General features: G+C 41.7%; 1 protein-coding gene across 1 annotated transcript in view; it reads right to left on the bottom strand.

Annotated features, from left to right (window-relative positions):
- Window positions 1-14,041, bottom strand: part of LOC128702225 (uncharacterized) — a 34,842-nt gene extending 20,801 nt beyond the window's left edge. Inside the window, exons 1-3 of the mRNA XM_053796398.2 lie at window positions 13,948-14,041; window positions 8,353-8,960; window positions 3,693-3,899 (exon numbers count right to left, since the gene is read on the bottom strand). Coding sequence (XP_053652373.1) covers window positions 3,693-3,899; window positions 8,353-8,960; window positions 13,948-14,031 — 899 coding nt within the window. The 5' untranslated portion in view covers window positions 14,032-14,041. The remainder of the gene's footprint in view (window positions 1-3,692; window positions 3,900-8,352; window positions 8,961-13,947) is intronic.
- Between the last annotated feature and the right edge of the window lie 309 nt (window positions 14,042-14,350).

Raw genomic sequence — 14,350 nt, 5'->3', positions numbered from 1 at the left:
TTCTAGTATCCAGTAGTCACTGGAATCTACAGATGAAGTCCACTGATTCCAAACTTTATCCATTTTTTTTTTTAAGACACTGATCATCTACCACTGAGGTGGGGTAACCTAAAAAAGAAGAAACACTGTCACCATCACTCATTCCATCACCGTATTGCCAGAGGTGCACTGACATTACAGCTCAGATGCCCCTTCAAACTGCAACATCCCCTAACCATCCATCAGAGTGCAGGCACTGTACTTCCTACCTCCCCCTTTAGTTACGCGCATGAAAAATAAATTTTACAATTCAGAATCCACCGACAGTCAACAATAATGTACACCCTCTCCCCCTTAGTAGCCTGTTAATTTGAGGGTTCACTAATGTTCAAAATAACAGAAAAAGCACTTAAGTACTCTACTGTATACTTAAAATAGCTATATACACAATTTACAGAGAGAGGAATTAAAAGTACACTTAACCAAGTGTAGTTTACCTGTTGTTTCACAAGTCCATTATATTGAGTGTTTACTGTATTGTATTACTGTATTGAAAAATGAATAACTACTTTCTGTGTTTAAGTTCCATGAACCATTAATAGATAAACCAAAAGCAACCTGCCTGTACAAGTTTTTTTTTTTACCCAGTTTTACTTTCATTTTCACTCTCTGGTGCTCATGAACACTTGCTCTCCCTTGCTGACTCATTAAGTAGACCCCAAGCATCATTCTGTACAGCCAGGCAGGAGAGCTGATAGAGTGAGGTGCTGGAGACTGAACTGTGAAACCCTTCACAGAAAGCAGTTTCTTCATTGTTTTCAAGTGTTATACACTGTACATTAGTGTGTGTGTTCAGGTTCAATGAACCACTAGTAGAAATTCAGTTACTAGTACCCAAAACCATGGCAGAGACAGTTAAAGACTATGAAGAACACAGAGTGCAGAGCACTGAGACTAGAACACATAACCTGTGATATGGGTGATTTACATCACAGAATTGTTAGACGAGAGCAAAGGATCCATTATACATTATACAGGTCCTGGGTATCTAGGAAGGGTATTTTGTACAAGCTGGTCTCCCAGATAGCAGGGAAAATGCTGATCACTGAAACTGGTAGCAATCAGCATTGTAGAGCCAAATGGAGGGATAACTGTCATACCCCTATGGAGGAGGAGAACTAAATCATCAATCTTATTATCAAAGTCAGGAACAGATGTCCTGGAGGTAGGGTACAAGCTAAGAAAATGAAACATCACACAACTGATTATATCATGTGGGTCATATGAGGACTGGTAAAGTAACACCAAAGGAAAATCTGTTGGCACTCTGTTTCTCCAGTGGAACCACTGATCACAGCTAGGCAAGGTCAAGCTGAATTCCCAATCAAGGCAACCATGGGGTTAGAGTGAGTTTGAATATACAGATACAGACGAGGAACCCCAGAGTCCAAAACAACTTCTCATCTGCACCAAAGGCGGCAGATATTATGAGTGAAAACAAGTCTACAGTACCACCATGATGTAGTCAAGAAATAATTGAACAGGAAAAGTGAAGGTCATGAGAATCTTGACAAACTTGGGTGAAGAGCCAATGGACTGTCACAAGACCCAACAGCACTGCCACGAATGAGCAGTTGTGCCCAGTAGGTGGAAACAGAAGTTAACTGAAATTCCTGGTGAATAATCATGTAGTGACTTTCCCAGTACAGAGCAAATAAAAAATACACAGGGAGGTTCAACAGAGGGTATGGCTCCTGTGGAAATGAACACAAACAACACTTATGTTACAGATTGAGCCAAGGAAGCATAGAAAGCCATCCACACTGAACAATGTACCTAGTGCCACCTCCTAACATCCAAATGACTTGTTTGGAGAAAATACATTTATGGAAACAGTGCCCTTCCTGTGGTGGGAGCCTCTTGACTGACCTGTGATCCAGATCACTGGAGGAAGTCCAGTGCAAAGGTGTGTGAGATGAAATGATTTTCTTTGAAAGTCACATTGAGAGTCAAAAAGAGATGGTGAGGGTGGTGTAAGAGAGAGAATCCCAAGCCAGGAAAACTTGTGCAGTAATCCTAAACATACCCCAACCTGTTGATGAGCCAAAGCCACTCTCAGCTATGAAATCATATTAAGCATCAATTTTTGTACTGGCCAACCAAAGAAATATCAAGAATGAATGAAACTACCAAAATTAATGAGCTAGAAAATCAAAGTATCTTCAGACAAAATGTAGTAAAATGCCTCCATGAGGAGTAACAGTAGAAATATTAACTTTCACAGTCCAAATGAATGCAGGATTGAACTTCTAAATCTTTGTCTAGATGTGGCAAGCAGTGTATAAGGATACTGGAATGACCCTAGCACAAAATGTGAGGGAGGGATAAACCTGGAGTGGCCAAGTCACAAATAACCCACATTTGTTCCAGCCACAGTATATTATGGCTTGGAAATAGGCCTGAATACCAGTGGTATCGCCACTGCTATCATGAATGGTAGGATGTCATCTTCACAATTCTGATGCATATAAGTAGTGATCTGGGTCATACAAGGCCTTATCAAGTGCTCAGATGAGGAGCTAGTGTGTTTTTGTGCTGGCCTGTGCTTGGGTTACTAGCTGTGAAGGAGAGCTATCACTAGGCATAGAAACTGTCAAACGATCATCTACCATAAAATACAGAGATATCACTGTGAAGAAAGAGTGAAATACTGAGTGTAGAATAGACCTTTTTTGAGATTACATTATATGTAGATGGGAAGAAGATTTAGGTGGTGTTCATATTTTGAAGCCATTGATAACGCACTCAACACTAAGAGCTCATGTTCCCACTGTAGGTCCAGTTAAGCACACTGAACATGGCATTCTGAGAAGAATGAAAAATCTGTGTTAGGCAATAAGAATGTGGATCATTGTTCTTCAGGAAAGGGAAGCAAGCTGAATGTTTACATATAAAATGAAAATTATCCTTGTTAAAAAATGTCATCAAAGAGTGAAACAAGCAGCTGTATGGAGGTTAGGACCTTCATTGTAAATCAGCAAAACAAGTGCACATGCACAGGAGACAGTGAGTATGTGAATAATTATTTGAAAACTGATCTAAGGACCTATTACTAGTGCTACTTAATTACATTTTGGGAAGACTGCTAAACAAATAAGGGTCATAAAGAACCAAGAAAATGGGAGGCAATGAGATTCAGTAAAAGGAAAGGGAGGGGAGGGTACTACAAGTATCATAGATATACTCACAGACTGCATTTCTTTTAGTGCTTCTCAGAGCTTACACACAAAATTGATATGTACAAAAACAAAAATTTCAGGAAAATTCTTGAAAAAAGGCCCATCAAAATAAGCAAACTGCTGTTCTGTTAACAATGAGTACATTACTATATAAAAGAAAGCATATAGCTCTTCTAATATTGTCACATCAAGAAAGGGTTTTAAACAGGTGTATGAAACCAATTTTCCAATAGCTTAAACTTTAGAGGATGCTTTGATTACATCAGTTCATCCTGGACTCTCATCAATGGTTCTGGATAGACTTAGTAATCTAGTTTTGCTCTTAGGGTAGGATTATTTTTGAATTGTTCCAGCCATGTTATTCTGACTTGTTCTTCATTTAATGTGTTTCACCTACTAGTTTATTATTCCTAAACCTAACTTCATAATAATGCTTAGGAATGAAAGGCTGTCAAGAAATGCAATCTTACTCACCGGCCATTCTGAGACATCTGTTCCCTGTCAGTTTCTTGGCGGCTTCTTCCAGTTTCTTTCTTAATTTTGTGCTTCCTACGGTCATCATCTGATCTCTTGCTGGTCTGCTCTCTACTAGTATCTTCATCCAAGTCCATTTCTACTTTGATGTGCTTGTTAGCATCATACTGAGTATCATCCTCCTCATCCCACTTGCTTTTCACCTGCCTGTGATAAAACAGGGTCATTAATAATTCACTGCACCTCTAAAAATTAATAATTTATGTGCTGAACATAAACAGTGAAACTAAGCTGTCAAACAAATCATTAATAAATTTAAACAGGAGCATGTAAGATAGGAGTGGAGGCTGTCGGAGTGAGCAAGGTAACATTTTGTGAAAAGGGAATCAAGGAAACCAGTTAGTTGTACTTGATTCCTGGAGGTGGGAAGTACAGTGCCTGCACTCTGAAGAAGGAGCAGGGAATATTTACAGTTTCAATGGGCATCTGAGATGTAGTATCACCATGCCTCTGGCAAGATAGCGACAGAGTGAATGATGGTGATTTTTTTTTTTGTCTGATCATCCTACCTTGGTGGGAGATGGCCAGTTAAAACAAGCCCAATTAACAAGATTACTAACTTTAGTAATACTAAATTCAACATTTAATCTATTAGAAATAGAGCATATAACATGTATAAAAATCTACTTGTTAATAATTATTTTTTGAGATTAATTATCCAAACAAACATTAATACAGAGAAATTAACTACTGAAAAAAAATCCCATGATACAAAAATCAAAGCATCAACAATCAAAATTAACAAACAAAAGCAAATGCTTCTGAAATACAGTATTCAATACCAGAAACTTCCAATTTGTTTTTTAATACCACACTTATATCCTACCATGGAGGGATAAAAAAAAAAATACATTCACCATCATTTATTCAATCTTAAAAGCAGTGAACAGACATTGTAATTCAGATGTAAAACCCTCTGAACTGCAACATCCTCACCCCTCCTTCAGTGCATAGGCACTAAATGTCCTGCCTCCAGGACTCGAATCCAGCTAACTGGTGTCCTTGAATCCCTTCAGAAATGTTGCATTCCTCACGTTCAAGCATATCAAGCCATGAAAACCACTTTTCTCCACTCTGATTTAACATATTTGCAGAAGCCTGCAGGATGCTCAAGCCCCAAGCACTCAACACCTATATTGTCTTCGTCTTTCCTCTTGGGATAACCCATACCCCCTCCTATATTCCATTTCAGATTTATACACCTTCTTTGACACCCTATTTTGCTCTATCCTTTCTAAATGCCTAAACACTTCAGTAAGCATGAGTGCAACAAACAGTTCCTTACCTCTGAGTATTTATTACTTACATATTTCAAAGCAAGCAGTGTAAGCTCTTCCTCAATCCTCCTTTTTCCTCTGCAATCCTACTCTGCCTTTTACATGAATGGTATACAATACTGACAAGATGAAAATCAGACATGTACAGCATCTGAGTATCTTTATTGTAGACGTTTTGCCATCTAGTGGCTTTAACCCTTTGAGGGTCGACAGGCCCTCTCCGAAACTCGTTCTCAGGGTCGGCCAAATTTAAAAAAAAAAAAAAATTATTTTCTCTTATGAAAAGATAGAGAATCTTTTCCCGATCATAACGACACCAAAAGTTTGAAATTTGATAGAAAACTTACGGAATTATGCTCTCGCAAAGTTAGCGGTCTCGGCGATGTTTACGGATCGGCGATTTTGCCCACTTTGAGCCCCATTTTCGGCCAATTTCACTGTACTAGTCGACAAAAAACATGAATATTTCGCTAGACCTCCATTTTTTCTATCGAATGGGTGCAAGAAACCACCCATTTATAAATTCAACTATCCAGTACAGTGGTCAGAATTTAGCAATTTTGCCAATTTCACACAAATTTCAAAAGATGCCAATTTCGGAATAGGGTCCAGAATAAACAAGAAAGACATTCCTGGCACTAAAATGACATTTCCTCTAGTCATTAGTCACGTCTCAAGGCCCCTCTTATATTCTTTTGCTTTCCACTTTGAATTTTTATTCTCACAAAAAATATAAGATTTACTGTTATGCAGACTACTGCATTAGTGTAAAAAATGGTATAAATATTATTGGTGCACTTGTGAAAGAATATTAGACTCACCAGTTGACGTGTATTGCACGCTTGGCATGATTTGTTTACTTTTGAAGTTTGGTAAAAATCGAACATTTCTGCTACTTTGAGCTCAATTTCAAGGCACCTTTCATTGTAAAACCAGTCAAAATCATCTCAATTTCAGTAATATGTCTTCCATTCTATAAAATGAGACCAAGAAAACTAGAATACAACAATAAATACTATACGAAAATACACTGCAAAGTCGCTGATTTATTAAAAAAAAATGGAAAAAGTTTTTTTTTTCTCATTATGCACCGTGTGCTGCAGGATTTTTTTTAGACTGTGCACACTGACCACATAGACCCATTCTTTCATATGAAGGCCTACCAGCTTTCTCCCACTAGATTTGAGGTCGCTAGAATTTATGAGTACTAGTACGTCAAAAACCCCTACGCGTAAGACGTACTAGTACGACGAAAACCCTCAAAGGGTTAAAAATACAAATTCAAAGCCATAATTGGAAGACAGTAGAACCACATACAAAAGATGAGATAATCAATCTCTCAGCCTTGGAGTTGAAGAGCCCTGTAGTCGTGAAGGGTATACAATAAAGATACCCAGATGCTGCGCATGTCTAATTTTCATCTTGTCGGTATTGTATACCATTCGTGTACAACTTGTCAGACACTGCAACATCATGAAATCTTGGTTCAGAGGACATCTCCACAACCTTCTTTATTACTACTGGCCCATCCTTCAGGTATGACCTGCTTCCACTGGGAAATCCTACCTACCAGAGATAATGTCTTCATCTGCTACCCGTCCCTTACCACCTGATGCCGGTATATAAGAGCCAGCCTTCTTGCCTGTGCTCCAGACTCTTAATGACTACAGTGCTCTTCACCAACTCTAAGGGTGAGGGACTGATTACCTCATCTTTTGTATATGATTCTATCTTTCAATTATCTTCTTGAAAAAACCATACCACAGGCAGGGTTAGAACCCGCTATAAGAGAGCCATAAAACTCAAGACCAATGCACTAGCCACTGGGCCAGCTGGCTACATTAAGATTCATCCAACTAGGTACTGTATATTTATACACCACAGGAATATACCTAGTTGGAAGAATCTTAATGTAGCCAGCTGGCCCACTGCCTAGCGTGTCGGTCTGGAGTTTTGTGGCTCTCTTACAGCGGGTTCTAACCCCGTCCTTGTTATGGTTTGTTTGCAATCGTATTATTACAATTTGTATTGATAAAGCCACTGGATGGTGAAATGTCTACAATAAAGATACTCAGATGTTGCACACTTGTCAAATTTTCTACTCTGTCTTACCCATGACTCCCTCAAAATTAATTATACCACATAATTTTTAAAAAGTATATCACAAAGTTTCATGCAAGGCCCTACTAAAGACATTTTGATGACAAATGAAAGTAAAAGACCAAAAAATGATCATCATGACATGTACTAATAGGCCAGATCTGAGTACTGGAGGTGGGAAATACCCTCACTCTGAAGGACAGTAGGGACATTGCTGTTCAGAGGTTTATTTGAATTGTGAAAGCTGCATACTTCTGGTAAGACACCTATAAAATGAATGATGGCAATGTTTCCTAATTTATTTTACTTTGCTTTTAAGGGAGATGACCAACCTTACAATTTTTTTATTACTCACTGGTGTGGTGAATTACTACTTGTGTATGTGGCAGTAGATCATCCCCCCCCCCTCCAATCTGCTAACTGCAAGACACACACTTTGGTGCAAGAAACATTAGATTAACAAACCTGTGACCAAGGGCAGGGCTGCATGGGTTCTTCTACCCATGCAGCCCTGCTGAAGTCTATTAATTCAAAACATTTCCGATATACTGTCTTGTAACTTACTGCTGAATCTGAACTACATACAAAATACAGTACTGTACAACACACTTTCATACTGGTACAGTATTTGTAAGATATACAGTATATTTTATTAACATACTGTATATGTCATTGTAATCAGAGCATTTCAAACCGCAGAATGGGCAGGATTTGAACCCAAAGCAAGCGAGTCCTAAAACTCCAGGCCAGTACATAAGTATTGGCCATAGGTTCAAACCCCACACGTTCTGTGCTTTGTTTGCAATCATCTTATTGCAACTTCATAAGTCACAGCATTTCATTGTCATTCACAGCAAAATTCCTTAACAGCGTTTTATTATGGGTTTAGTTTGTTACTCTTCACAATGGCACAAGAAACTCTCACCTTCATGCAAGACAGTTTACCAAAGGGAAAATTTTTTTTTTTTCTTTTCATATTACAGTGCTCATCATAAAATCATTATATTAAATAGGTATCCTAATGTGCAAATCATTATAAAGCAATATTCACTTCTCATCAACAGATAAACAGGACTATACATTTTTATAGTTTGCAGGTTAATATATACTCAGAAGTTGTTTACATGGGCTGCCTTCCCTTCCCCCCACATGACTATAACTATTAAATACCTGCCATTAAATAGTTTAATACAAAAACTATTTCACTGAAATAAACCACAAACCTGCTCTCATATCTATCTTTCTGTTTTCTTTCTTCTCTCTTATCTTTTCTTTCAGTACCTTTGTCCACTCTCCTCTCCCTTTCTGATTTGTCATATTCTAGCCTATCTTTATATTTTCTTTCTTCACCATCTCTTCCTCTTCTCACTTCAGTTCTCTCTACAGATCCTTCTCTCCTTCTCTCTTGCCGCTCTTCACTGCGATGGTGTTTGTGGTGTCGATGTTTGTGTTTGTGCTTGCGATGATGTTTGTGTTTCCGACTATTATGATGCTTTCGGTCATCTCTAGCTTCATAATCATCTGTGTACCTTTCATCTACTTCACTTCTGTGTTTCGCATGCTTCGTTCTCTTCTTTTTTTCTCTGGTATCATCATTTTCTGTTTCCTCATCCTCACTTCCACCACTTGTACTTTTTTTTAATCTTTTCTCTTTTTTAGGCTTGGAGCCTTTCTTTTTCACTCTCTTCTTTTTTCTCTCTCTTTCAGTGCTGGTACTGTTTTCACTGTCACTGGACCCAGAACCACTGCTGCTGCTACTTGAAGAACTATGACTCGAGTTACTTGTGTACCCATACGACTCCATCTCATCTACTTGGTAATCTCTCTTATTCTGAAAGATAGCATCATCATAGAAGTATAGTCATAAACAATATACAACCAGTTCTTGAGACTGTTTTAAAAAAATCATATTGATATTTCCACTAAAGCAATATTTTATAAAAAAAACACTCATTTGAATGACTAGGAAAATTAAATAGCCTGCCTCTTTAAACTTGAAAAACTTATAGTAACCTGACCTCTATAAATGGCAGTGCCATAAACAAGATCAAGCAATTTATAGATTACCACTGACTTGGACATGAAATACTGTATGCGAATACTAAACTGGCCTTCAACTACATTAAAGTTTGGAAATGATGGAATTGGCTAGGATTCTGTAATTTACCATGCTTCTTCATATAATTATACTAAAGTATCAAATTAAATAACTAATTTGGAATTGTCAAAAAATATATTATGGTAACAGTAACACACATGATAACACAGCACTGCTCTCATTTTGTGTTCAAACATCCCTTGGCATTCTAATATACATTTATTCAAACTTCCTTTCAGTCTTTCTTTCAAATCTTTAAAAATCTGCTTTAATACTTTACAATTTTTCTAGAGGATTGTAACTTAAACATCCATATGTCTGTAATTAGGCATTTTAAGTTGGTTTGTTTGAAATAACTCTCTACATTGTTTTGCAAGACTTCATAGAAATTAAGCCTTTTGTTATAAATCTTTTCCAAGCCATATTGCAAATAACTGTACTCTAGAGACTAGGGTGACCCAGAGGCCAGAGATGTCTGGAGACTAGTGCCACCTCAGGCCACAGCAGTCTGGAGACTCACTGTGGTCCTCAGATACCCCAGCAGTCTGGAGACTCACTGTGGTCCTCAGATACCACAGCAGTCTGGAGACTCACTGTGGTCCTCAGATACCACAGCAGTCTGGAGACTCACTGTGGTCCTCAGATACCACAGTAGCCTGGAGACTCACAGTGGTCCTCAGATACCACAGTAGCCTGGAGACTCACAGTGGTCCTCAGATACCACAGTAGCCTGGAGACTCACAGTGGTCCTCAGATACCACAGCAGTCTGGAGACTCACAGTGGTCTTCAGATACCACAGCAGTCTGGAGACTCACAGTGGTCCTCAGATACCACGGCAGTCTGGAGACTCACAGTGGTCCTCAGATACCACGGCAGTCTGGAGACTCACAGTGGTCCTCAGATACCACGGCAGTCTGGAGACTCACTGTGGTCCTCAGATACCACAGCAGTCTGGAGACTCACTGTGGTCCTCAGATACCACAGCAGTCTGGAGACTCACTGTGGTCCTCAGATACCACAGCAGTCTGGAGACTCACTGTGGTCCTCAGATACCACAGCAGTCTGGAGACTCACAGTGGTCCTCAGATACCACAGCAGTCTGGAGACTCACAGTGGTCCTCAGATACCACAGCAGTCTGGAGACTCACTGTGGTCCTCAGATACCACAGTAGCCTGGAGACTCACAGTGGTCCTCAGATACCACAGTAGCCTGGAGACTCACTGTAGTCCTCAGATACCACAGCAGTCTGGAGACTCACAGTGGTCCTCAGATACCACAGCAGCCTGGAGACTCACAGTGGTCCTCAGATACCACAGTAGCCTGGAGACTCACAGTGGTCCTCAGATACCACAGTAGCCTGGAGACTCACAGTGGTCCTCAGATACCACAGCAGTCTGGAGACTCACTGAGGTCCTCAGATACCACAGCAGTCTGGAGACTCACAGTGGTCCTCAGATACCACATTATTATTATTATTATTATTATTATTATTATTATTATAATCAAGGGGGAAGCGCTAAACCCGGAGGATTATACAGCGCCGGGGGGGGGGGATGTGGAAGGCATTCAGGCTTAATTTGGGGAACTGGAGCACAGATCCAATTCCCTAAATCAAGAGCCCCTCACCAACATCAAGGAACCTTCCTTGAGGGGTCAGATACCACAGCAGTCTGGAGACTCACAGTGGTCCTCAGATACCACAGTAGCCTGGAGACTCACAGTGGTCCTCAGATACCACAGTAGTCTGGAGACTCACAGTGGTCCTCAGATACCACAGCAGTCTGGAGACTCACAGTGGTCCTCAGATACCACAGCAGTCTGGAGACTCACAGTGGTCCTCAGATACCACAGCAGCCTGGAGACTCACAGTGGTCCTCAGATACCACAGTAGCCTGGAGACTCACAGTGGTCCTCAGATACCACAGTAGCCTGGAGACTCACAGTGGTCCTCAGATACCACAGTAGCCTGGAGACTCACAGTGGTCCTCAGATACCACAGTAGCCTGGAGACTCACAGTGGTCCTCAGATACCACAGTAGTCTGGAGACTCACAGTGGTCCTCAGATACCACAGTAGTCTGGAGACTCACAGTGGTCCTCAGATACCACAGCAGCCTGGAGACTCACAGTGGTCCTCAGATACCACAGCAGCCTGGAGACTCACTGTGGTCCTCAGATACCACAGTAGCCTGGAGACTCACTGTGGTCCTCAGATACCACAGTAGCCTGGAGACTCACAGTGGTCCTCAGATACCACAGTAGCCTGGAGACTCACAGTGGTCCTCAGATACCACAGTAGTCTGGAGACTCACAGTGGTCCTCAGATACCACAGTAGTCTGGAGACTCACAGTGGTCCTCAGATACCACAGCAGCCTGGAGACTCACAGTGGTCCTCAGATACCACAGCAGCCTGGAGACTCACAGTGGTCCTCAGATACCACAGCAGCCTGGAGACTCACAGTGGTCCTCAGATACCACAGTAGTCTGGAGACTCACAGTGGTCCTCAGATACCACAGTAGTCTGGAGACTCACAGTGGTCCTCAGATACCACAGCAGTCTGGAGACTCACAGTGGTCCTCAGATACCATTGCAGTCTGGAGACTCACTGTGGTCCTCAGATACCACAGTAGCCTGGAGACTCACAGTGGTCCTCAGATACCACAGTAGTCTGGAGACTCACAGTGGTCCTCAGATACCACAGTAGTCTGGAGACTCACAGTGGTCCTCAGATACCACAGTAGTCTGGAGACTCACAGTGGTCCTCAGATACCACAGCAGCCTGGAGACTCACAGTGGTCCTCAGATACCACATTAGTCTGGAGACTCACAGTGGTCCTCAGATACCACAGCAGTCTGGAGACTCACAGTGGTCCTCAGATACCACAGCAGCCTGGAGACTCACAGTGGTCCTCAGATACCACAGTAGCCTGGAGACTCACAGTGGTCCTCAGATACCACAGTAGCCTGGAGACTCACAGTGGTCCTCAGATACCACAGTAGTCTGGAGACTCACAGTGGTCCTCAGATACCACAGCAGCCTGGAGACTCACAGTGGTCCTCAGATACCACAGCAGCCTGGAGACTCACAGTGGTCCTCAGATACCACAGTAGTCTGGAGACTCACAGTGGTCCTCAGATACCACAGTAGTCTGGAGACTCACAGTGGTCCTCAGATACCACAGCAGTCTGGAGACTCACAGTGGTCCTCAGATACCACAGCAGCCTGGAGACTCACAGTGGTCCTCAGATACCACAGCAGCCTGGAGACTCACAGTGGTCCTCAGATACCACAGCAGCCTGGAGACTCACTGTGGTCCTCAGATACCACAGTAGTCTGGAGACTTACAGTGGTCCTCAGATACCACAGCAGTCTGGAGACTCACAGTGGTCCTCAGATACCACAGCAGCCTGGAGACTCACAGTGATCCTCAGATACCACAGTAGCCTGGAGACTCACAGTGGTCCTCAGATACCACAGTAGTCTGGAGACTCACAGTGGTCCTCAGATACCACAGCAGCCTGGAGACTCACAGTGGTCCTCAGATACCACAGCAGCCTGGAGACTCACAGTGGTCCTCAGATACCACAGTAGCCTGGAGACTCACAGTGGTCCTCAGATACCACAGTAGTCTGGAGACTCACAGTGGTCCTCAGATACCACAGCAGCCTGGAGACTCACAGTGGTCCTCAGATACCACAGCAGCCTGGAGACTCACAGTGGTCCTCAGATACCACAGCAGCCTGGAGACTCACAGTGGTCCTCAGATACCACAGTAGCCTGGAGACTCACAGTGGTCCTCAGATACCACAGTAGTCTGGAGACTCACAGTGGTCCTCAGATACCACAGCAGCCTGGAGACTCACAGTGGTCCTCAGATACCACAGCAGTCTGGAGACTCACTGTAGTCCTCAGATACCACAGCAGTCTGGAGACTCACAGTGGTCCTCAGATACCACAGTAGTCTGGAGACTCACAGTGGTCCTCAGATACCACAGTAGTCTGGAGACTCACAGTGGTCCTCAGATACCACAGCAGTCTGGAGACTCACAGTGGTCCTCAGATACCACAGCAGCCTGGAGACTCACTGTGGTCCTCAGATACCACAGTAGTCTGGAGACTCACAGTGGTCCTCAGATACCACAGTAGTCTGGAGACTCACAGTGGTCCTCAGATACCACAGCAGTCTGGAGACTCACAGTGGTCCTCAGATACCACAGTAGTCTGGAGACTCACAGTGGTCCTCAGATACCACAGTAGTCTGGAGACTCACAGTGGTCCTCAGATACCACAGCAGTCTGGAGACTCACTGTAGTCCTCAGATACCACAGCAGTCTGGAGACTAACAGGCGGGGCCAGGAGCTGAGTCTCGACCCCTGCAACCACAATAAAGTGAGTGATGGAGACCAACACTGAACTTTGAACTCTTATCATGGCATGAACAACCTTGAGCAATATCGGACATTAAATATATCAAAAGTCCTAACGCTCGGCAAAATGACAAATAAACTTAGAATAAAAGATGTTAAACTACCAGAAAGATTAAAAAAACTAGAATTATGAAGTAAAAACATAAACAATGCCGAGAGATGCAAAGTGAGGAAAACGCAGTTATATATTGCACCATAACCTGGCTGATGGCTCTTTTATGGGAGTTTTATAACCCGGTGTGAGGTGGGTGTTGTATGAAGGGTTGTAGAGGAGCCTGAGGTGTATTACCTTGCCCATTATGAGGTGTAAGAGAGGATAATAACAACATGGACTGCCACTGTTGCTGCTCCTCCAGGTAAACAACCACACCATCTTAACATTCTCTTATCTTCTCTAAAATTGTCCCATTTTTCACTTATCTTGTAATTTTATGCTTTTATAATTTATTTTATTTTACTTAAAAATATTAATTTTTGTTATATTGAGGAAGAAACTACGATACTTAACTTTCTTTCTTCTCTAAAATTATGTCCGTTTTCACTTCTGTAATTTTCTATATTTACATTTTATTTTACCCAATACAAAATATTATACTATATCAATTTGAGGAAAATAATTTAAATTAGGAAAATAATTCATTATCCAGGAAGACGTATCTTTTTGTCGACATTATATATATATCACAATACCA

This window comes from Cherax quadricarinatus, chromosome 83 (assembly GCF_038502225.1).
Source record: "Cherax quadricarinatus isolate ZL_2023a chromosome 83, ASM3850222v1, whole genome shotgun sequence".
In the NCBI taxonomy this organism is placed as follows: domain Eukaryota; kingdom Metazoa; phylum Arthropoda; class Malacostraca; order Decapoda; family Parastacidae; genus Cherax; species Cherax quadricarinatus.
Note: the sequence above shows the minus strand (reverse complement) of the source record. Positions and strands in the feature narration are given on the sequence as shown.